The sequence below is a fragment of the Pelodiscus sinensis genome, chromosome 17, assembly GCF_049634645.1.
Source record: "Pelodiscus sinensis isolate JC-2024 chromosome 17, ASM4963464v1, whole genome shotgun sequence".
In the NCBI taxonomy this organism is placed as follows: Eukaryota; Metazoa; Chordata; order Testudines; family Trionychidae; genus Pelodiscus; species Pelodiscus sinensis.
Window position 1 is genome coordinate 15,757,059 of NC_134727.1, and position 25,604 is coordinate 15,782,662.

The 25,604-nt window shown below is 45.4% G+C and overlaps 1 protein-coding gene across 3 annotated transcripts in view; it reads right to left on the reverse strand.

Moving 5' to 3' along the window:
- The window catches only part of HTR4 (5-hydroxytryptamine receptor 4), a 306,886-nt gene that overhangs the window by 50,651 nt on the left and 230,631 nt on the right, over positions 1-25,604 (reverse strand). For 2 of the 3 annotated variants that reach the window (XM_075900214.1, XM_025178986.2), the window contains one exon: positions 1,567-1,620. The exons of the other annotated variant lie outside the window; for it this stretch is intronic. In XM_075900214.1, coding sequence (XP_075756329.1) covers positions 1,567-1,620 — 54 coding nt within the window. The remainder of the gene's footprint in view (positions 1-1,566; positions 1,621-25,604) is intronic. 3 annotated transcript variants of the gene reach the window in all.

Here is a 25,604-nt window from a genome sequence, read left to right on the forward strand (position 1 = left end):
AAACTCTCTTTATTTAACAAAACGGGGGGGGGGGGGGGGGGGTTAACCTCTGGGGAGACTGGGAAAAGGAGGTGGGAGAGGGGAAGAGAGAGGGTGGGAGAGGGGAGGGGGAAACCTAGGAGGAGGGAGCTGGAAGGGGGAAGCCAGGGGAAGAAGGAGGAGGGGAAGTATAAAACTATGGTACGCCATATCTTCAGTACTGTGTACAGATGTGGCCTCCTCACCTCAAAAAAGATATTTTGGCCTTGGAAAGGGTTCAGAAAAGGGCAACTAAAATGATTAGGGGTTTGGAACAGGTACCATATGAATAAAGGCTAAAGAGACTGGGACTTTTCAGCTTAGAAAAGAGGAGACTGAAGGGGGATATGATAGAGGTCTATAAAATCATGAGTGGTGTGGAGAGGGTGAATAAAGAAAAGTTCTTCATTAGTTCCCATAATAGAAGGACTAGAGGACACCAAATGAAATGAATGGACAGCAGGTTTAAAACTAATAAGCAAAAGTTCTTCTTCACACAGCACATAGTCAACCTGTGGAACTCCTTGCCACAGGAAGCTATGAATGCTAGAACTATAAGAGTTTAAAGAGAAGTTAGATAAATTCATGGAGGTTGGGTCCATGGAGTGCTATTAGTCAGGGGGTAGGATCGGTGTCCCTGGCCTCTGTTTGTGAAAGGCTGCAGATGGATGGCACGAGACAAATCACTTGGTCATTGTCTTCGGTCCATCCCCTCCAGGGTACCTATTGTTGGCTGTTGTTGGCAGACAGGCTACTGGGCTAGATGGACCTTTGGTCTGACCCAATACGGCCATTCTTACGTTCTTATGTTCTAAGCTCAGGGCTCAGGGTCAGGGGTTTCACTGGACCAACTTGATTTTCATGCAAACCTGCTCCTGGGTTAGCATGTGGCCTTTGGTGGCCAGGCTGGGAGCTATCCTGCCCTAGACGGTCGCATTCCTGTGCCTAGTGTGAAGGTCGTGGACATTGGAGGCCTCCCCCCAAACCTCGTTGAGGTCCACGATCTCCGCACTAGACCAGGCGGGCGCCCGCCTCTTGCAACTCCGGGCAGGCTCCTGGGAGCCGCCAGCCTGATCCTAGGAAGAGGCGGAGGGCTGGGTGGCAGCAGGTGGCTGGCTCATGCTGTGCCATGTGCAGGGTCTGCTGGCTGGGTGCTGGCAGGCTTGCAACTGGCATGAGCACTACAGCCAGACTGTGCCCCTTTAAGTGCTCCAGGGCCGGGAGGGGGGCAGAAAAGTTTCCCTGGTTTGGCACAGAGTGGCCACCAGGGCAACCTGGGAAGGGCTAGCCTCCCACTAGTTCGAATTAAGTGGCTACACAGCCCTTAATTCAAACTACTTAATTCTAACTAAGCATTACTCCTCGTAGAATGAGGTTTATCTAGTTCGAATAAGCGCTCCGCTAATTCGATTTAAGTTCGAACTAGTGGTTTGCATGTATAGATGCTATGAAAGTTAATTCGAACTAACGACTGTTAGTTCGAATTAACTTTGTAGTGTAGACATACCGTAAGTGAAGAAGGTGGGGTCCCGAAAAGATCTTAAATACCTTTGCCTCGAGGCTCTGCTTCTAAAAACTTCCAGAGTCACAGATGCCCTGGCTCTGAGAAAAAACAAAACAAATCAAAGCAAAAAAACAAAAGCTGCCACCATCAAGTGATTTACCCTAAAAATACACCAGGGAACACTTGAATTCTTCCTCCCACCCAGGGTACCCCGAGCTCTTTTGCCCCCAAAGAGCTTGAAAAAAAGAAAAGAAAAAAACAAGCTGCCATCTCTGGTAGCTGACTGCCCAGTCTCAGGCAGGCAAAAACACACACAGACCCCTGCTGCTTTCCAGGACACAATCAAATAATCACCTTAAAAAGTGATTTTTATTAACAAAACAAAAGATATACTTGGTAAAGCATACTTGGTTTCCAGATGTTACTGAGCAATTAGGAAAGAACAAATCAAAACACAAAGAACCATATGGCGAATGGGGAAGGGAAAGCATGGATTCACACACAGAAGTTTAAACCAAACAACAAAAAAATGAAGAAAAATACTCTGATTGTGATTAGATCCACTTTTTCCCCTTTATTTACTCACAATCTTTTTCTGGTTCAGTCCACTCCCATGCACCGAATTCCTTGGAGGCATGATAGTCCTGCCTGAGTTTAAATTATCCTGTCTCTTAATTCCTGGCTTAACTCTCCTACATAAGAAAACAGGCAAGGTTGATAGCCCTGTATCCCCATTGGTTCTTCTGTTCCCCAGCCAATACCCTTAATAGAAACCTGAGTTTAACTCCTTAGTCACTGGGTCCTGCCAGCACTCCTTCTATCTATCACATGCCCCTCCTCCCACATCACAGACAGTATGGTAAATTCAAGTGTTCCCCCCTGTTCTTTTAGGTTAAATCACTTAATGGTGGCAGCTTTTGTTTTTTTCTTAGTGCCAGGGCATCTGTGACTCTGGGAGTTTTTAGAAGCAGAGTCTCTAGGCAAAGGTATTTAAGGTATTTCTGGGCCCCCACCTTCTGCACTTGGAGTGCCAGAGTGGGGATCGGCCCTGACATGGTGACAGAGGTGGGATCATTTTGAACCAGAGACACAGACCTCAGGATTTTAAAAGGACACTTTTTTCCTCTTTTGCTGCCTGAGGGGGGAAAGGCACACAGAAGGTTAAATCTGCACAACAAGAGAGTCCAAACCATAAGTAGAGAGCAAAGCATCATAACAGGAAACAAGTTATACTGTGGATTATATGGGAGGTTCCTATTTACTGATGAAAACTTGGCTTTTGTGTTTTCAAAATGAAATATTTATTCTTCACCAGCACAAATTCATTCATCTGTAACAGATTTTAAAACCTCTGCATGATCCCTCTTTTCATGTATAGAGCTTTTATCATCATGTTTCTCTGACTTTACTGCACCATGTATAGCTGATACCCATTCACCAATAAAAAAGTAAGAAACCACATAAGGGATTGTATTGAAAATCAGACTAGTCAATTGCCACAGAAATCTGATTGTTTAAGAAGAACTCTCTCTCTATGCATACACAATATGTATACATATTGTGCCATAAAAATAAATTGATGTGGTAAAGAAAATGTACCCGAAGGGATTGATTTGCAATCAAACATCTTCTTGGACTTGCTGCTTCTTGCACTGATCAAAGAGATTTGGCTTCACAGTGAACCTCTAGGAATGCAGGACACTTGCTTTTTGCAGGTTAGAAGTCAGGTGAGATGATCCTTGGAGATTCAAGAATGAGCTCTGGGGAGAGGGGGATCCCTCCAAAGCAGCATGATGTGCTGTGTTCACTCATATTTCAGGATTTGACTTCATTTGGAGAGAAAATCCAGCTGGCTCAGAGCCCTTACAAGTATAAATGCTGATTTTCCAGTACATATGGCAGTACCATTCAAAGAGCTATGACAACGATACTGTTTATAGCTCTGAAAATGGCGCTGCCATCTGCACCATGCATGCAGTGCTTCTGCTCCCCAGGAAGGAAGGGTTTGTAGAAGGGCAACTTCTTTGGCCTGCTCTTCTATTGTGCTACAGTGTGGCAATGACACAAAGCAACACAATGGACTGGATGCCAAGACACTGGTAATCATTATGGGGAATTATCACACTGTAGGGGCACTGATCCCCTCTTTTATTCTAACAGGATGCTGGGGGATTTCTCTCTTTCCCTTCAATATATTGGCACATCCTTGTTTTTCCTCTTCTTTTGTGCAGCTTCAAGGTGCTGTGTAGAAGTGAGTTTCATTCTATTTCTTTAACTAGCATGGTTAGTAAATGCTGTGAATATTTGGACATTAATTCACCACCCCCCACACAAAAAAGCATTCCTATGAAACTTCATACAAAGTGCCACCCACTTTGTACCGAGTAAACCATTGGGTACAATTTCTCCACTTAATCCCATTGGGCTGCTTGTAATGAAGTGTGGATAATTGTTATTGTCCTTTTGAGCAAGAAGCCATGGCCCAGCTGTGTTATTTGTTGTTGGTTCTCAGTAGCATTCTTTAGAGCCAAAATCTTTCTTCATCATCCTGTTTGGAGAATGGCGTATGCACTTGTATGTCTGTTGGCAAAGCAACTTCTAGTCTGGAACAATTGCCACATGATGGGGAGCTATAGCATATAAAAGAGTGCATCCCTCCCACACTAAAGAGCTCTTGAAAGTGAGGAAAAACCCAACACCAAAGTGGGAGCTGTCATTCATCACTGGCAGTGGTGTTTAGACTGTTGCCTTCAGGGGTGGCTTGGGTATGGAGGAAGTGTGTATTTGACTATGGTGTGGATTACAAATATCTTTCCTACCCACTGGTTTTTAATCAGAATTATTTGAAACCTCTCTGTCACTATGGGAAGAAAGCAAGGTCACTCCTGCCAAGGCATGCAAACCCCAGCAAGAGCAAGACAGGAGCTTGAATGGCTCTGCCTGAGCCTCAGGGAAGAGGAAATGATGGCTCCTCTCTCCAGTGCAGCCACCCAGAATACCGTAAGAGAGGGGAAAAGAGACGCTCCGAAACAGCCATCAATTATAGTATAGTGACTCTCTGGCCCCAGCCCAAGCTAGAGCAGCCTAAGAAGTAATGTAACATGTCCCAGCTGGGAATGGTGTCCAAGGATTCACGGGCTAGCTGGGGATAACCAGAGAACTGTGTATTTCCCCTCCAAAGCCCTTGTACTGACATATCCCTTGCACTGATCGGAGGGTGGTGTAGAGGCTGGCTCTGTGCTCTTTGGACAGTCCCCAAGCAAGAGAAGCTGCAGGAGAGGATTTGTTGAGTGGTTTCTGCTCCTGCTGTGCTGCCCACGTGACACAAAGGATGCAGAACTGGGCAGAGAATTTACCATTAGTAAAAATTGTGGCCCCTTAGATTTCTTAAAATGCTGTGTTTAACCCTCAGTCTAAAAAAGGACCTAGAGTGGAATTCAGGTATAGCTGAACATTTGCAAGTCCCACTGAAACCAAAAGAAGAGGCTCAGGATAAGACCTTGGGTTAATTACATCTACATATTCTTTCACGGTTACATTTCTAGGCTACACAATGACATTCATTACAAAGGAACATTTTTACCTTAAATTTCACAAGCCACAATGCCTTCTGATTTTAAAGAGAGATTAAACAAATGGCTAAAATTTATTTTAGGAAGTACATTTACCTTTCAGAAACATAAACTACTTCATTTCCCACTGACAGAGCAATTTAAAATGCATTAAAGAATGACCCTAAGTTGAAAAAAAAGTGCTGCGTGGGTTTGAACATGAATTTCTGACTAAAATTAATTGCATTCTTATGTTGGAGTCTTGGAAACACTTTGCAGTTCTTAGGTAAATTCAGGGAATAATCTTAAGCAGGTACTTTTTAATCATATACTTTCTCTGGACCATGCCCCTGGCTCTCAGGACTAGATTAAGGTTATGAGGGCCTTCAGGCTAATGGTATGAATGAGCCTAAGTATGAATTACATATTGCAAAAAATTATGAAGTCATCAAACTATATACATATTTACATAAAATTAACACATTTATTCTGCTCTAACTACACCCAAACAATTTTTTTCCTACTTTAGGTGTGGCAAAGTCATGAATGATGTCATCATAGTTCAAAGCCATGACAATTTCATTCTCATTCCTCAAGAAGGACAAAATACTGAGATGCTCCTGAGTTGTAGTGGGTCAGAGGAGATTTTGACCCTTGTTAGAAGAGAAAAGGATCATTCTCCACATAGTTAGTGATTACTGGTGACAAATACAGCTGTAATGCACTTTCAAAATTTGGGAAACATTCTGTCACATTGGGTTCAGTGATAACTTGATACATCCAAATAGATAAGTCAACCTGTGGAACTCCTTGGCTGAGGAGGTTGTGAAGGCTAGAACTATAACAGGGTTTAAAAGAGAACTGGATAAATTCATGGAGGCTGAGTCCATTAATGGCTATTAGCCAGGATGGATAAGGAGTGGTGACCCTAGCCTCTGTCTGTCAGAAGGTGGAGATGGATGGCAGGAGAGAGATTGCTTGATCATTACCTATTTGGTTCACTCCCTCTGGGGCACCTGGGATTGGCTGCTGTCAGCAGACAGGAGACTGGGCTGGATAGGCCTTTGGTCTGACCCAGTATGGCCATTCTTATGTTATGTTCTTAGGTTCATCTTTTCTCTCTATATCTGAGAGTGATATTAATCCAATAAATTGAAGAAATTCTTTAGTAAAATCTAACTGGGAGATCATCTGGGCGCTTCTGACATAGATGCTTGCTAAGACCCTGGGCCCTGTGTTGGGATTTTGGCTACCACTAAGTGGCTTTTGGTTAATGTGGGAGCTAGGGGGATCTACTACAGCAGGGTTGGGCAGGCCACGCCACCAGATTCAGCCCGTGGACTCTCCTGTCGGGACTAGCACACAGCAGCCGCTGTTTTAAACACAGAACTGCTTTGTGTGACTCTCTATTCTGGAGGAAGGGGAAAGCTTTGTGTGATCTCCCCCCTCCAGCCCAATCCTCAGCTCCTATTGGCCACAAACAACTGGCCAATAGGAACTGACCCTAGACAATCTGGCAGACAGACCTTCATCAAGAGAACATTTTACAGCCAGGGTCTGATTTTTGACTCACACCTGTTTTAAAGTGATGTAATTGTTCTTGCTTTACTAGAGTTAATCCTAGGTTAGATTAGTTTAAGTCCAGGGTGATTGTGACACTGTATTTGTTTCAGCTATTTAAAGCAAGGGTGGGGAACCTAAGGCCCATGGACCAGATGCAGCCACCAGCTTGCCTGGATGCAGCCCCTGAGGCTCGGGGCTCCCCTCCAGCATTGCTGTCCCACTGTAGGGCTGGAGCACAAAAAATCATAGAATCATAGAACCATAGATCTGGAAGAGACCTCAGAAGGTCATCAAGTCCAGCCCCCTGCTCTAGGCAGGACCAATACCAACTAAATCAACCCGGCCAGGGCTTTGTCAAGCCAAGACTTAAACACCTCTAGGGATGGAGACTCCACTACTTCCCTAGGTAACCCATTTCAGTGCTTCACTATCCTCCTAGTGAAATAGTTTTTCCTAATATCCAATCTGGACCTCTCCCACCAGAACTTGAGACCATTGCTCCTTGTTCTGCCATCTGTCACTACTGTGAACAGCCTTTCTCCATCCTCTTTGGAACCTCCCTTCAGGAAGTTGAAGGCTGCTATCAAATCCCTCCCAAAATCTACTAGGCTGTCCCCTGCCCCCAGGCTCTGGTGTGTGAGGAAAATGTGGGGAGTGTTTTTTCTCCTTATTAGTAGGGGGTCACTCCAGTGAGAGTTTGATTTTTCTTTTTTGCTTCTCACTTGTGTGCAACCCTCAATTAATTTTTCTGTGGGTCATAGAATCACAGAACACTAGGACTGGAAGGGACCTCGAGAGGTCATCGAGTCCAGGCCCCTGCCCTCATGGCAGAACCAAATACTGTCTAGACCATTCCTGATAGACATGTTTCTAACCTACTCTTAAATATCTCCAAAGATGGGGATTCCACAACCTCCCTGGTCAATTTATTCCAGTGTTTGACCACCCTGACAGTTAGGAACTTTTTCCTAATGTCCAACCTAAACCTCCCTTGCTGCAGTTTAAGCCCATTGCTTCTTGTTCTATCCTCAGAGGCCAAGATGAACAAGTTTTCTCCCTCCTCCTTATGACACCCTTTTAGATATCTGAAAACTGCTATCATGTCCCCCCTCAATCTTCTCTTTTCTAAACTAAACAAACCCAATTCCTTCAACCTTCCCTCATAGGTCATGTTCTCTAGACCTTTAATCATTCTCGTTGTGGCCCCCGACCCAAAAAAGGTTTCCCACCCCTGATTTAAAGTGTATCTGTTTAGAACACAATCCAATTTGTTTCCTTTTTCCCCCTGAATTTCAACTCATATTCAGTGAAAAATTAAACTAGGAAAACTGCCCTTCTTCAGCCTGAGTCATAAAAAGTACTGTGTGTACATTCCCCCAAGCAGTTAACTAACCAACCTTTTTCTCAGAGCTCCTCTATAAATAAAACTGTCACAGAGAGAGACGTGAACATTCACCTTTTCACGCATATGGTCATAGATACACACATATTCATACACTCCCTCGCCACATCCTCACCGCTTATACACACCCATTTAGAACCATGCTGGATTTCTTTCACACCCTTGATATGTTCAGAAACAGCTGCTGGTACCTATGCATGCACAGTCACACATAGAGAGAATCTGAAGGAGCATTTGGGTTACCTGGTTTAATTTGCTTTTTTCTATGCTTTTTTGCTTGTTCTGACGCATCATTTTCCATCAGAATTACTGTATTTGTGTCAACCCGGTGACCCAAAATAGACTTCAATTTGCAACAAAAATCCCCTCATGACTGGGCTGAATGATGCCTTCTGCTAAAGACAAAGCATAATGTAATCACCAGCCACAGCCTTCATCCTATCTGCAGTGCATACTTTCGCTTAATGAACTTCTAATTATTTCCCATCAGGGACTCTAAACACAAGACACCTGTTTTCTTGGTCTCAACAAACTGCCAGGAAGTCAAAAAGAACCCCCCCCCCCCCCCGCCCAAACAAACCACACATCTGTCCTCCCCCTCCACCTTCCCTAGTGCCACCTATTCAAATTGTCACAGTTCATCAATTCATCATAACTACAAATCTCAGAACAGCTAATTCCCTTCTGGATGAATCACTTGGCCTGGAGATTGCCTTGACAACCTAAGGCTGAGTGTATGAAAAGTTTTCCGTTAAAAGCATTTTCGGAACAGAGCGTCTAGATTGGCACAGACGCTATTCCGCAAAAGCACTTTTTGCGGAAAAGCGTCCGTGCCAATCTAGACGTGCTTTTCTGCAAAAAAGCCCCGATCGCCATTTTTGCGATCGGGGCTTTTTTGCACAAAACAAATCTGAGCTGTCTACACTGGCCCTTTTGTGCAAAAGCTTTGTGCAAAAGGGACTTTTGCCTGAACGGGAGCAGAATAGTATTTCCGCAAGAAGCACTGATTTCTTACAGTAGGAAGTCAGTGCTTTTGCAGAAATTCAAGCGGCCAGTGTAGACAGCTGGCAAGTTTTTCCGGAAAAGTGGCTGATTTTCCAGAAAATCTGGCCAGTGTAGACACAGCCTAAATGTTCTTCTGTGTCTGGGCCTCCTTTAAGTGAAGACTTTGAAAACTGTCACAAATCAGGGCTGGTTTTGACATCTGCAAATTATGAAATAGGCTTCTGCTTTAATGCCAGCTCTCACAATACAGTGGGCAAGAGGTCCCAGTGCAGGGGCTAGCTTAGCTGATGAAGCCATGGGGCCAGATCTTTAGCTAGTGTAAACAGATGAAGCTCTACAGAAGTCAATGGGTTTATGCCGATTTTGCACAAGATTAGAATCTGGCATATAAATTCTCTTTTCTTCTCTGTATTTTTACCTTTCTTTTGCAGCGCTTTGGTTCTGATTTTCCCAGGCCCTTCTTTAACCATTTACACCTTAAACTAAGAGGCTGTAAAAATGCTGTCAGACCACAATGGTAGTGTTTGGATCCACTTAGCACAGGTGTGATTGACTTCACATGGATGTGGAAATTAAGGCCCTTTAGCTACAGCTAGCTGGACAAACCATAGCAAGGGTTACAAATTGGCCAGCAGGGCTGTTACTCAAGTTGGCAAAAAGGAAAGAAACTGGGCATGCCTTTCTCTAGAACAGTTTTTCTCAAAGTGGTCCGTGGACCCACTCTGAGAAAGCTGCTAGCGGGCCACTCTGGTTTGTTTACTTACCGGCTCCGCAGCCATGGAGCCTCAAGTCTCCCATTGGCTGTGATTTGCTGTTTGCATACAAGGGGAGCTGCAGGAAGCATCAAGACTTGGGCCACTTCTCCCCGTGGCTCCCCTTGGCTGCAAACGGCTAACCACAGCCAATGGGAGACAGTAAGTAAACAAACTGGAGCGGCCCGATAATAGCTTTCTCAGAGTGGGTCTGTGGACCACTTTGAGAAACTCTGCTCTAGATTCCTGATCCTGGTGGCATCCTCTTGAGCGATCTGCTCCCTTGAGCCCAGTGTCACTGGGCTGTGGAGGGAAGCAGATGAATTATGCTCAGCTTCAATCCAGACTGGAGATTAGGAGTAATGCACAAGTCTCCAGAGGAGAGGAAGTCCAACAGAAGCATGAGACTTGTGCCATGGCTAACAGGAATGATTCATCTCCTGAAAGACTCTGAGGGTATGTCAAGACTACATTGTTTTTTTCGAAAAAACTGCCCTTTTTTTGAAAAAAACTGCCCTTTTTTCGAAAAAACTGCCCTTTTTTCGAAAAAAACTTTACCTGCATCCACACTGCAATTGTGTTCTTTCAAAATTAAGTTGAAAGAAGCTTTCAAAAGAAGCTTGCAGTTTATATGTACCCTGAGCTGGATTCTTCTCTTGTATGAGTGTAACTCCATTGACCTTGGTCACACTGAGACCCTAGATTTCTTGTTCTGCTGATGGCAGTAGATTTTTAGTTTTTCTGTAAAGATGATGAATCCTGCTCCAGATATCCTGTGCTATGCTAGTGGCACAAAGCAACTCTATAACTGGCTTACCTGGCCTTTTGAGAATTTCCCACACATTGGGAAACCCTTGGAAGACACAGAGATGTTGAGACTCCTATGTCACCATTTTTCCAATCTTCACAGGTACAGGAATATAGCTGTGGATTCCCTATCCAGGGCCAGATTAACTCTTCTGGGGGCTTGGGGCTAATAGATTTTGTGGGGCCTCCAAGGCTCCAAGGTGGCTCAAAAAGTGAGGGGTTCAGAGTAAGGATGTTAAAATATGGTTATCAGGCTAATCATATAACTGATACATTTGTTTTGACTATACGATTAGTCGATAGAACTGCTCTGCAGAGCCATAGCAGGTAGGACACAAAAATTCTCATTCACAACTTGTACAAGAAGGCAATGGTCTTATAGGGTTGCCAGATGGTTTAACCAAAAATACCGACCCCTCCCCCCCCCAAAAAAAACACCGGTAAAAAAATTCTGTTGAGAAAAAAAAAGGGAGCAAGAACCAAAGTTGTTGAGGGGAAAAAAAAGAGGACCATGACAGCAGTTATTAAGCAAAAGAAAAAAAAATTAAAGTTAAAAAATAACTTTAAAAAATAAAAAATCAGCATGGCTCCTTTAAGAAGAGACTTTTTTGCTGGTGGCCATTTTTTTTTTTTTTTTTTGGTGTTCCAGCAACAATACAAGCCACTGCAGAACCAGGTAAGCGGGGAGGCAGGGGCTGGGGGCCCGGTTTCTGAGTGTTATAGGGTTGCCAGGTAACAAGTATTTTCGCCTCCTGGCAGGGAAAAAAATCAGAAAATACAGGACATTTTAGGTGTCCGGTACTTTCTGAATTTTTTTACCAGACAGGAGGCGAAAATACCGGACTGTCAGGGTCAATACCGGACACCTGGCAACCCTATGGCCTTAATGATTAGCTGAAGGATTCTCACACAGGGTCCAGGAAGAAGGTTAAAATCCTCCTTCTGAACAGTCAGACATCTCTGCAGTGTACTAACATGGAGGGGATCAGTAACAAGTGCCCTGTACAGAAATGTTAATTTGCCTCATTGGCACCAGCAGTGTTGAGGAAAGGAAATAAAAAAGCAGGGAGGAGGGGCTAATGGCAGAGCTTGGAGTGGGGGAAGGGAGGAGATATGGTAGAAGAAAGCTGAGGTCAGCACATTAGTAATACCAATTTTTCATAAAACAAAGCCCAGTTATACAGGATGCACCTAGTATATGATGTAAAGACATTACAGCAGGTAGTTCTAGCAGTGCTAAAAACAGTAGCTTTGTTAACTGAATCCATCTTGGCTTTAGCTTTAGCTTTAGCTTGTATTTATTTGGCTTGAGGAAGAGGCTTTTTCTTCTACAGGAGATCTTACTTTTTTGTTTGTGTGTGTCTGTCATTCTTCATTAGCTAAAAAAGACAGGCCATATTTCCCCGACTGATTCTTGAACTCCAGAACTAGACTACAAATTCCCTTATCCAGGCATGCCCCGACAGACGGGAGGGAGAAGAAGGGGACGACTGCAATTCAAAAGGGGCCCACCTGGCAATTTTATAGTGCCAATGTCTCCAGGCCACTGCCACAGCGGCAGCACCAGGAGTTCTTAGCCCTTAAACTTGGCCTTGAAGTGCTGTGTGCCATTCTCCAGGCAGCACAAAGTGGTTGAGGGATGTCGCTGAGGAATGGCTGCTTTGGCTCTACCCCTTCTGCCTGAGGACCTGCCTGTTCTGGGAGCATGAAGCAGCCCCTCTCCCCTTGCCAAGGGGCCTGGTGAGGCTGTTGGCTCTCCTGTCCTTATCACATATATGTGAGGTTCAGCCCAAATAAGCCATAGTGGGAAAGTTGAATGCAGTTGGATTCAGTAATAATCCCCTCTTCAGCATGGTGCCTCCTGGCTGGTCTGGTTTAAAGCTGCTTGTTTGTGACTTCTGAGGGAATGTCTACACTGCATCCGGGAGTGAGCCTTATGCTAGTTATGCTAGAATGTTAAACATAGCTGAGTGCACCAGACTAGCAGAGGGTCAAGTTAGCCATGTGAACTTGGAACCACCTTGGCTCTGAGCACAGATAGCTAGGAATTCATAAGCACAGTAAGGGGTGTATAGAGTTACTAGAGGAGCTAAGATGATAATTAATAATTGGATGAATTTTTCCTCTCTCCATCCATAGCAAAGGCTGGCTGAAAGAGTGTGTTCAGAGATGGGAATTAAGGTGTTTGCAAAGGCGCCTCTGATATAAAGCATGTTTGGAAGGAACCATTCAGAGTTAGGCATAAGGAGCCACAGTGCAGTTCTGGTGGGAGCCTACCAATGAATGAGGGGAATGTTCTATGACCAGAGGTGAAAGTAAGCGGGTGCACCCTGGTGTGCAGCTCCGGCGAGCGCTGTCTGAGCTGCGGCAAAGGCCTGCAGAGAGCTGTTTAAAGAGCTCGCCGGGACCAGGGTTGCAATAGGTCAACACCTGTAAGAAGTTTTAACTGCTGTCTCTAATAGTTGTGAAGCACTATGTACTGACCATTTATCTCAGTTATGCTCAGAAGAGATTCCTGCTTAGGAGAGAATCTGGTCACATGACAGCCCAGGATTCTCTTCTTGGTCCTTACAAATCATAGTCAAGCATGGTGCAGTGGTGATGACGTCAGAGGCTCAGTGCTACTGAGGTTTTTCTGGAAACAGGTACTTTATTGTAACAGCTCCCGTGCTTTCTATAGTTCATTCCAAAATGTCCACTGTTACGGGGTTTTCTCTACTGCCCTTGGGTAGACTAATGGCTCTCACTATTGAAAACATTCTCTGATATTCAACTTAAATTTTCTTTATTTCTACCAACTGCTCTTTAGAGGAAAAAAATCCTCTGCCAAACTGGTCATTGCATTCCTGCAGCAGAACTATTCCAAAGTAGGTCAGAAAAACCTGACACGGAGCACCTTGCATTAGCTTGCATATGGTACTATCCAGAAGCTTAGCTAGGTGAAATTACAGATGGCAGAAACAGATACTGTATCACCCAAGTCACAACTGTAGATACTGGCATGGGTTTTCTTGGACAGAGTTTAAATTTAAAGATTCTGTAGAAAATCCAGCTAAAGCATTTATCTATTTGCTGATATTAATATCCAACAGTAATATCCACCATCAGGATAAAAATATATTGAAGAAAGAGGCATTAATCCCCTGCCTGTCCTTTTCTATTTACTGGGCATTTGTATTACTCTTATGAACCACTGGGTCCCATGTTGTCACTGCTGACTGTTTCTAGAGGCAAGATTTTTGCTATTTTCCACTAGCTTATCCTATCAGTAATAGCTCTCCAGGCTAAGAAAAACCAGGCTGCTGCATCCTGTGGTGGAAGTTGTGTTGTAGGCTTGGGGTGGCAGCTTGCACTGGGACAAAACACCTGCGATTCCTAGTATTATAATTGCACGTGTCATTTTTGGGGGGGAGGTGCAATTCTCCCCAAGGTTAGTTGCTGTCATCAGAAGACCTAGGGTGCGTCTACACTGCACCCTTAACTTGAAATAAGATACAGGGGCGGATGAGAGTTTTGCAGGGCCCAGGGCAGCACAGTATCGCAGGGCCCACCCTTTGGAGAAAAAATAGAAAAAAGGGGTCCCCTCCGTGCCCACTCCTCCAGTAGCCCCACACTGATCATGTGAGCTACCCCTCTCCTAACACCTCCCTCTACACACCTGCCCCCTCTCTCTCTCCTCTGGTGCTGGTCCCTCCCCTGCAGGTGTCTGTCCTTCTGCTTCAACCCCAGAATCCCCTGGCACCTGCACCTTCCCTTACCCCTGCACCCTCCTGGTGCCTCCCCCTTCCCTCACCACCCTCTGCCCCCATGCTTTCACACATGCCTTGCTCCATCCCCGCCTTCCTCATGCCCACCCCTCCTTTCAAGCCTTCTCCCAGCACCTCCTCCTCCCCCCTTTAGCCCTCAATGCCCTTACCCTCTCCTCTCCCAGCATCACCCTGTCCGTCCCCCCCACTGACACCTCTCCTCCTGCCCTTTTCCTCATTGTCTCCACTTGGCCCCCTGGCATTTGTCTCTCTTCCCCTTTCTTCTCCTGACCTGGCCCCCTTCCCTCAGCACAAGCCCCTTCCTCTGCCACCCACCTTATGCCTTCCAATGTGCAGGGCAGCCGCGACCCCGGCCCAGGCTCCAGGCCACGTGCCGAACCGAGCGGTGCAATGCTGGGCCGCACAGTTTTGAATTTCTGGGCCACGAAGTCACGCCACGCCACGCCCAGGCGTCTCCCCTCTCAGCTGTTGTGCTGAGTTTCAACACGCCGCGCATGTGCTCCCTCGGCCCCACGTGGCCCATACTGGCCGGCACCGGGAAATTTCAAAAGTGTGGGGCTGCGGCACCCCGCCACAATCCCCCCCTTCCTCCTCCAGCAGCTGCCGGCTGGCCCTTTGGCAGATGGCCCAACGGGAAATTCCCAGTATCCCGCCAGGCCAGTCCGCCCTTGGCGCTGGGCCTATTGAAGCGTGGGGCCCGGGGCAGCCGCCCCGCTCGCCCTGCCCTATATCTGCCGCTGATAAGATACGCAATTTGCACTACGCAAATTGTGTATCTTATTTCAATCCCTTATCCCTAGTGCAGCAAGGTTTACAGGGATGCCGAAATATATTTTGCAATAGTGGACACATTCAAAAGATGTGGGGTAGCTAATTCAGGATACCTCTGGTATCCCAAAATAGCATTGCAGCGTAGACATGCCCCTAGTCTTGAATTCCCTGGGTAAGTTTCCTGAGTGTTATCTCTGGCAATGCAAGTGGCTTAGAAAGATTTTATGTCTAAATGCAGATCAGTATGCATAGTGCTGTTGAGTTCTGGCATGCAATTAATATCTATCAGCTAATGGCTTGTAATTTTTATTATTCTTTTGTACAGCACCTAGTGCAATGAGGCCACGAACAACCATAATATAAATAATTCTCGAAGTCAGAAGAGTGCCATAAAAGAAAGCATCCTACCCCTGTGTGTTGTCAACAATAAAAGTATTTGTGTACAGAAAATAACACACTTAACATTCTGATATAATTTCCTGATGTGGTTTATTTAAAGTTACCTCAACAACGGCATCCCTGATGAGCCACACAATAAGAGAAGTGCATTAAAAGGAATAATAAATGCACGTAGGCACCTATGTGTGCACACACACATACACAAAATGCTACAGTAATAAAAGAAAAGACTTACAGAGCATGTTCAGGGTTAGACAGGAACTGGTCTATTGCAGAACAGCAGGAGGAACTTGGAGATAGAAGAACAGCCACTTTTAGTGCAGACAGGAGAAAAGACAGACACAGTGAGGGGGTAAAGGGAGAAAGGAAAGAAAACACAGAGATGGTTAACAGGAAAATGATTTCCAACTAACCTGTCATTAAATACCAAGAAATAATGCTAAAATAATTTCAAAGCTTCAAATACACTCTTTCCCTCTTCTCTCAAGGGAAGGGAAAACTTGGGCTAATACTGATGGGCTGTGTCTAGACTGGCCAGTTTTTCCAGAAAATCATCCGCTTTTCCGGAAAAACTTGCCAGCTGTCTACACTGGACGCTTGAATTTCCGCAAAAGCACTGACTTCCTACTGTAAGAAATCAGTGCTTTTTGTGGAAATACTATGCTGCTCCCGTTTGGGCAAAAGTCACTTTTGCGCAAAACTTTTGTGCAAAAGGGCCAGTGTAGACAGCTGAGATTTGTTTTGTGCAAAAAAGCCCCGATCGCGAAAATGGCAATCGGGGCTTTTTTGCGCAAAAGTGCATCTAGATTGGCACGGACGCTTTTCCGCAAAAAGTGCTTTTGCGGAAAAGCGTCCGTGCCAATCTAGACGCTCTGTTCCGAAAATGCTTTTAACGGAAAACTTTTCAGTTACAAGCATTTCCGTAAAATCATGCCAGTCTAGACGTAGCCATGGTGATTGTGTCAGAGGAGTTAGGCATATCATGTGGTTCCTTGCTAAATATATCCTTTGATATAATCAGGAAGGGAGATGTTCCATCTCCTCCACAGGTGTTGTCTTCTCTCTCATGTTTTTGTTAGCAAAATAGTCTTTTCCAAAAGTTTTCAGGGAGTTCTACATCTATGAAAGTGACACAACGAGGCTACAAATCAATCTCCGTTCATTCCCACCCATTTATAAAGAGTTAAACTATTATTTCATTTCTAATAAAGCTCTTACAGTGGCTGTCTGCCAGGATCCTGCACAAAGTTCTAATTGTACGCTGCATACAACATGCTGCTGGCCCCTCTCTCCACTACAGCCAAGTCTCAGCCAACTAGTGGTTTCTTAAAGCTCAACGCTCTTCAGAGTGACAGGGCTGGTACCTAGACCCTATCTTCCCCAGCCCATGCTAATAAGGCAGGGGTGGGCAATAAAAAAACGGCAGGTATTGGACCATTGCAACTCTCATTGGCTGCGGATAGCCTTTGCAGCCAATGTGAGTGGTGGGAAGTGGTGCGGACTGGGACGCCACTTCCCACTAATTGCATTGGCCACGACCAGCGATTCGCAGCCAATGAGAGCCAATGAGATTGTCCAATACCTGTGGAGGCACAGGTAAACCTAGCAGTGGGGCCCCACTAGGGACTAATCCTGTGGACTGGATCCGGCTCACAGGCCGGAATTTGACCACTCCTGTGTTAAGGGCTGTATGCTATACGGAGTTGGTGCTTAGCCACAAGGATGAAGGGAACAGTCCCTCTAGATGATCACTGAGGCCAGGTCTACACTAAAGGGGAAAGTCGACTTAAGATATGCAACTTCAGCTATGTTAATTCTGTAGCTGGAATCGAAGTATCTTAAACTACATTTTGATGTTGGTGCTGTGCACACAGCGGGTAGTCGAAGGGAGCACATGTTCCTCTTGACTCCCCTTACTCCTTGTGAGGAGCAGGACTACTGGAATTGATGGGAGCACCCACTCAGCTCAAATTAGCGGGTCTTCACTAGACCTGCTCATTTGAACCCTGGAAGATCGAATGTGGCAGCATCACTCTTGTAGTGCAGACAAGCTTCGAGAGGCTAAAAAGGGGGCATCTACTCTTCCTTAGATGAAATCTAGTAGCTCTGATTCAGAATCCCAAGTGAAGGTGTAGACATGAGGACTCCATAGAGTTGTAAATACAAATCTTTCTTTCTTTCTTTCTTTCTTTCTTTCTTTCTTTCTTTCTTTCTTTCTTTCTTTCTTTCTTTCTTTCTTTCTTTCTTTCTTTTTCTTTCTTTCTTTCTTTCTTTCTTTCTTTCTTTCTTTCTTTCTTTCTTTCTTTCTTTCTTTCTTTCTAGGAAAGTTTGGTATTTGGTGCCAGAGGCTTGGGTCATGGAGAACCCCTGATTTAGAACTCCATATTGTAATGGAGATGCTGCCAAGAATCTGCCTGGACAGAAGGAAAATACCCTGATTTTTAAGTGTATACAGCCCTTGCTTTTGTTTCCTGAGTTTCTTTTAAATTCACTACTTCAATGAGAAACTTTAAAATAAAAAATAGTTATGATTTGTGTGGTACTCCAAATAAATGGGCTGCCTCTGTGGTTAAAAATCCATACATTCAGGAACGGGAGCAGAGGGAGACATCAGTATTTGCCAAATGGAAAAGGGCAAAACAGTTCAAGAAGAAAATTTTCTTTCTAGTTCTTCAGAGACAATGGAGAGAGAGAACTCAGTGGAAAGCAAGAATGACCCAGTAGTGCCATTTAATGAGTAAAAGGGACTTTTACACTAAAACAAACTTTGGGAGAAGAAAAGATTCACAAACATGGCAACAGACTCAGCTAGTGATTTTCTGAATTCCCTTTGCTTTTATTGACAATTTTTGTTTTTAATAGGAGCTTTTTCCCTTCTCTCATCCCAACAATACCCCCAATAGTCCTTCATTTTCCTTTTAACTAACCAGGCATTTGGAAATCACTACTATCGCCTGAAAGTTCTTCCCCACTGGTATTGAGTCAATGCTGGGTCATCTCTGGCCAGGAGGGGCTCCTCTCTGTATCCTAGCACGAGTGTTGCCAAATAAATCATGAACAAAGAGGCTCCTCCAAAACTGTGCACCTCTTGCTTCCTAACTCACTCCTTTGCACATCGCCTTCACAGCAACATCCAAGCAGCTGGAAAGCAGAACTATGTGCTACATTATGCTGAAAGTTGAGTAAATAACTCAGCTGTTAGTGCACAGTTTGTTATAGAAGATTTACCCAGCATTGCTCGGGTCCTTAACCCAAATAAGTTTAGTTTTTCTTCATTTAAATCAGGAGTGGGGAACCTTTTTTGGGTTGGGGGCTGCTGACTCTCCTAAAAATCAGATGGGGGCTCCAAAGGGAGAAAAAAAACCCTCATTGACATGGTCCCTGACTGAGAAGACAAAAATATTCCCCACAATCCCCTTGCACACCAGAGCCAAAAGGGGGCTCGGCTAGTAGAGTTTGTGTGCTCCAGCCCCGCAGTGGGGAGGCAGGGGCCTGGAGTGCCAGCAGGGGCTCCTCAATGCTGGGGGAGGGTCCTGAGCCTCGGGGGCCAGATCCAGGCAAGCCGAGGCCACATATTGACGCCGGGCCTGAGGTTCCCACCCCTAATTTAAATAATTGTTCTGGGGTGGGTCTGGGCAAGAAGGGTTCAATAAGCAGGCTTCCCCAGGGAGAAAGTACTACTCTAGCCCTCTCTCACCATAGCAGCTTGGGGCCAGGTGAGAAGCACCTATCCAAAGGCTCCTGCAGGCACAACTGGGGAGGGGTACATGTCCCCAGATGGAGGATAGACACACACAAACAGACAAACTCTTTGAAATATATAGCTGTCCCTTTCTTCACTCCTACCTCAATGGGGTTATAACTGTCCTAGTTCCCATCTCTGACCCCTTGCTGCTCCCTGTGGTCATTATGCAGTATAACTCCCTCCGACCTGACCCCTCATTTTATGAGGAACAATCACATTCCACACACACCCTATTGTTCTAGCACAACCAAACCCTGACCCTGCTTTAAGTTATGATAAGAAGAAGCTGCATACCAAATTTGGTGGCCCTAGCTCTTATCGTTTAGGAGGAGTTCTTGAACAAATGGACTCACAGACGGATAGACAGACACACACTTCTAAAATATATAGTAAAATCAGACAATGCAATCAAGAATAGCTACCTCTCATGTAATATGGTGCATGGTACTGTTTCTGCAATACTAAAACTTGGCGTGGAAGACTTTTTGGGAGGCATGTTACAAAACTGTATTTTCTAAAGATGTGGCATTGCATTCCCAAACTTCCACTTCCTGAAAGGCAGAATCAATATGCTTTCAGTGTAGCAGTTGATTTCATGAATATTAGATAAGGATTTTAGGGTCCTTAATTGATTTCAGTGGTGGTTAGAAGCCTAAATCTCCTTGTAGATATGGGCTACTCCACAAAAGCATCGTGCAGTGTGCTCCGGACAGTTTTAAGGGGTTAGGGAGTGGGAGAAAGGAGAGGCTCTGGGTGGCACTGAGGACCATCTTCTCTGTTTCCCACATCTGTCCAAGGCCCCACCCTTTCTGGAACCACAGAATGCGCCCCCCTCCCCACTTGCCCAGGGGCCTGGCATGGCTGTTAGTTCCCCTGTGTCCAATCAGACTTAGCAAGAAATTATCTAATAATTGCAGGGTGATTTAGGCTGCAGTGCAAAGGAGCTTTGAGTTTTGACTAGTAACAGCCAGAGGAAATTAAGAGGACACCTAAAGACACAGAAATAAGAATCAATGCAGTTCCAAAATGTGTGGTAACCTCATGCTATGGAAAACATGATCATAGAATCATAACATCATAGAGCTGGAAGAGACCTCAGGAGATCATCAAGTCCAGCCCCCTGCCCAAGGCAGGGCCAATCCCAACTAAATCAACCCAGCCAGGGCTTTGACTTAAAAACCTCCAGGGATGGAGATTCCACCCCTCTCTAGGTAATCCATTCCAGTGCTTCACCACCCTCCTCATGAAATAGCTTTTGCTAATAGCTAGATTTTTTTCCAAAATCGACTAGCCACAAAATCTACTAGACTTCTCCCACTGTAACTTGAGATCATTGCTCCTTGTTCTGCCATCCCTCACTACTGTGAACAGCATTTCTCCATTTCCTTTGGAACCTCCCTTCAGGAAGTTGAAGGCTGCTATCAAATTGCCCCTCACTCTTCTCTTCCACAGACTAAACAAACCCAAATCCCTCAGTCTCCCCTCATAGGTCATGCGCTCCAGCCCCCTAATCATTTTGGTTGCCCTCTGCTGGATCCTCTCCAATGCGTCCACATCCTTTCTATAGTGGGGAGCCCAGAACTGGACACAATACTCCAGATTTGGCCTCACCAGAGCCAAATAAAGGGGACTAATCATTTCTCTGGATCTGCTGGAAATGCTCCTCCTAATGCAACCTAATATGCCATTAGCCTTCTTGGCTACAAGGGCACACTTGCTTTTCATCCACTGTAATCCCCAGATCCTTTTCTGCAGAACAGCTACTTAGCCATTCTGCCCCCAGCCTGTAACAATGCTTGGGATAGAGAGGGTGGGCCTGCACTTGTCGGCTCTTTGCCTACAAGGAGACTCGACCCCCCGCCTCATGAGCCCTAAACTGTGTCAGCCTCACCCTCAGCTAGGACTGGACGTTAAAATTGCTATTTAGCTGGGCAGTGTAGTGAGTCAGAGTGATCTTCCATTGACCTGGACTATTACAGGATCCTAGCAAAGCCAGGTAAGTCTAGTACAATATAACCGTACCTGCTAGCAGACCCTTTCTGTTTTATGAGAAACAATCATATTCCACTCACATCCCATTGTCCTGGCACAACCAAACCCTGGCCTTGAATTAAGTTATGATAAGAGGAAGCTGCAGACCAAATTTCTTGGCCCTAGCTCTTACCATTTAGGAGGAGTTCTTGAACAAACAGAACCACAGGTGGACAGATGGACACACAGACACACACACAATCTCTCTAAAATATATTGATTTCAATAAATCATTTATATGTATAATGGAACTTCCTCCAATAAGAGAACCAACATATGAAGATACCGGCTGCTGTGTTCTGGTCTGATCATATAAGCTAAGCTGGGCAATGTTTGGAAGAAGAGACTTTCACTGAATGCCTAGGTATAGCAGTACATGATATTGATACTTTTGAGAGTTGGAAGTGAGTATACCAGCTGAGTCACTGCTGAACAAATGACCTAGCATGCTGGTAGGTGTCACTATGTTATTGCAAATGCTGACTTTTGGAAGATTTGAAACTGAGCTCTTAGCCACCAGAGATAGTTAAAGATACCATGGCAACACTTTAAATGAAAATGTCTTTTGTAACTGCTTTAGCTTTACCTAGAAAATGAAAACTCAGTGCAGTTACCCCCTTAGTATATTATAAAATATGTTATAAAATGGATTAATAATAAATGCTTAACCAATTATGCTATGACAATCTGTTAACAAAAAAAACTATAAAGAGTAAATTGTATTGAACCAATGTATATCTTTAATACATGAATTTAATCTGTTATTGCTCTCCAAAATGGCTTATATTTTACTAAGAAATTAAGCTATTTATATAAGTCTCCCTCACTTATCCCTGATCTACACTAGGGCTTATTTTGAAATAAGCCCCCGTAGGTTGAATTTATAAGCAGAGCGTCCACACTACCAAGCCCGTTATTTCAAAATAACAGCCCACTTATTTTGAAATATATATTTCTGCTTTCCTGAGGGAATAATAGCATTATAGGGATATTAAATTTAGAATAATGGGCTAATCAAATAGTCGATGCAGTTTGCATCAACTATTCGATTAGTTGATAAGGGCGCCAACAGCCCTTTGAAGTGTAGCAACAGCCTCAAGTCTGTTGCTACACCTCAAAGGCGGAAGTGCTGGCCTTGTGCACCCTGCGATGTTTCAAAGCGGCAGCGCCGCATGGAGCCCAGGGTACCCAGCTGACCCCAGTCTCCACGCAGCGCTGCTGCTTTGAAACATCGCAAGGAACCTGGCGTCAGGCTCCACGTGGCGCTTCAAAGCGGCAGTGCCACGTAGAGCCTAAAGTCAGTGGGGGAGTCTTTCTTATAGAGGCAGCAAGGGGGGGAGGGGAAGTGACTAGTCAACTAAGGTGTCAACTATTTGATAAGCATTTGCTTATTGGATAGTTGACTAGTTGTTCACATCCCTACTCCGGTGCTGCTATTTCAAAATAACCACTCCCCAGAGTAATTTGAACTAATACCCCGCAGTGCTTCCTGGGGATCTAAGTCAAGGTAGCATGCCACATTAACGCAGCCTAACTCGGACTAATTTTGAGGCTCCCCCATAGTGGGGATACACTATTTCAATTGTGTAAAATTGGGAGTTATGAAGTCAAATTTAGTTATTTTGAAATAATTTCCTAGTGTAGACATGCCCCAAGAGAGCTAGCAATTTCAGGACACTTTTTTGTGTAAAAGTACAAATGCATACAACTGGACAAATTCCACCTCTGGTAATAATATTCCGCCTACTTAAAAGCCCTCTAAAATAATCAGTGAATATGTTTTCCCTTCACTTTCTGTCTAAAACCGTTGTCTAGTATTGTTGTGTGCAATTAAACATCTGTCATGTTTCATATTAGAGTTGGCTTAATTTTAGAAGTAAATAAAGTGGTCCCTAAATATAGCTTGTCTATCATTCAGTAAAGAGCCCTGAGGTCCTATGGTGCTGCAGAAATTTCAGTGATTACCTAGCAGTGGATTGATGTTTTATGAGTGGGTTGCACAGTAGTGGGATGCTCCCATGAGACTGGCATGATGCTTTATCACACTTATTCAAAGATCAAACACTAAGAAAAAACAAGAGAGGATATAAATAAAATATTCCATATAACCTTTGTCTGTGCAGAGACAGTCATAAGTCAATCTGATAACTGCTCCCCTCTGTCTGCAAAATCTCCAACATGTACTTTGATAACACTACTGCGGACAGCCTGGCCTAACCAGCAGTCAGATAAAGGGGTACATCTACACAGTAGTGTTATTTTGGAATAACGTCCATTATTACAAAATAACTATGTGAGCATCTACAGAGCTATCCCGTTATTTCACATTAATTTGTAAACCTCATTCCACAAGGGATAACGCCTCTTCAGAAATAGCTATTTCAGAATAGTGCCTGTGTAGATAGTGTGGCTGAGTTACTTCGAAATAATTGGCCTCCAGCCCTTCCCCTGGTGCCCAGCTGTTTTGTCCACACTCATGAAAACTCTGTAATCCCCCCCTTCCCCTGGAGTAATAAAGGTGCAGCCTCAGAGGAAAGGGCTCGTTGTAGACAGCAGGCCCTGACAGCCCTGAGCCACTGCTCAATTTAGCTCAAAATGAGCTACCCTGTTTCTCCCACCCAGCCCTCCACTGTTCCCAGGGAGCAGTCTGCCAGCTCCCAGAACCATGACTGGGGACGGAAAAGACATGCGCTTTCCTGGTCTGATTTGGAGATCCTGGACCTTATTGAGGTTCGGGGCGATGAGACCAACCTCCAGAATCTCTGCACCAGACCCCAGAACACTGATGTCTGTGGCCGCATGGCTGACAGCCTGGCCAGCCAGGGGCACGTCTGCACCCAGGAGCAGGTGTGGATGAAAGTAAAGGAGCTCTGTCAGGCCTGTGCAAAGGCCCGGGAGCACAGCTACTGCTCCAGGGCAGAACCCTACACCTGCCCCTACCATGAGGACCCATACCACATACTAGGGGGAGGGGCAGGCCCTCCCTGCCCCCACCAGTAGTGGACTCGGGGCTTGAGATGCCTGTTGTTAACCTACTGAGGGGCAGAACATCAACTCATTCAGCTTGTGCTCTCGAGACTATCCCCTCTACATGTGGAGAGTGCTGTGCAAGCCACACTTAGATTCACACCAGAAATAGTAACACTTAACTGGAAAACAGGATGTGTGAGATCCGCTGTCTATCCCTTTACTTTCCGAAGTGGATTTACATTACAGAGACATGCACACAAACGGATGTGATTAATAAAAGAAACTGTGATACTGACAGTCACTGTATCAACCAGCACAACACATTCTAACAAACGATGGTTCATGTAAGCAATCTGATTCATAACTATACATAATCTGATGCTATTTGACATTCCTTCTCAGAACTTTAGTATACAGGCAGTCCCCGACTTACGCGGATCCGACTTATGTCGGATCCGCACTTACGAACGGGGCTTTTCTTGCCCCGGAACTCGCGGGCGGCGGGACTGCCCAGAGCACAGTGGTCCCACCACCACGTCCTCCGGGGTGAGAAAAGCTGCTCCGGGTCTCCCTGGTGTGCTGGGGGGGACTCCCCAGCACAGCAGGGAGATCCGAGCAAAGCCGCACAGGCAGCGGGACCCCGCTGCCCGTGCGGCTTTGCTCCTTTGCCCCGGAGCAAAGCCGCACAGACGGCGGGGTCCCCCACCTCTGCGGCTTTGCTCGGGTCTCCCTGCTGTGCTGGGGGGGGACTCCCCCAGCACAGCAGGGAGACAGGAGCAAAGCCGCAGAGGCGGCGGGACCTCTGAGCCTCCGCGGCTTTGCTCGGGTCTCCCTGGTCTGCTGGGAGGGAGGGGGCGCAGCTAGTGCGCCCCCCCCCCAGCAGACCAGGCTTTTGTTGCGGGACGCCTGGGGTAGAGCAGCTGGGGTGCTGCCGGGTTGGTCCTGCGGGGACCTACCCGGCAGTACCCCAGCTGTTCTGTACCAGGAGTCCAGATTCAGCCGCTGTTGAAACTGATCAGCGGCTGATTCCAGGAAGCCAGGGGCAGAGCAACTCTGCCTAGGGCTTCCTGTAGTCAGCAGCTGATCAGTTTCAGCAGCGGCTGAATCTGGAGCCAGTTCCGACTTACATACAAATTCAACTTAAGAACAAACCTATAGTCCCTATCTTGTACGTAACCTGGGGACTGCCTGTATTTATCAGGCAAAGCAAAATGCTCTTGCGTACCTTGTTCTCTCCTAGCTAATAATCTGCTGCATTTTATTCTAGGAGCCTTGGTGAATGGCACAAATCAACAGGCTGCTAACTACCCTAGAAATTA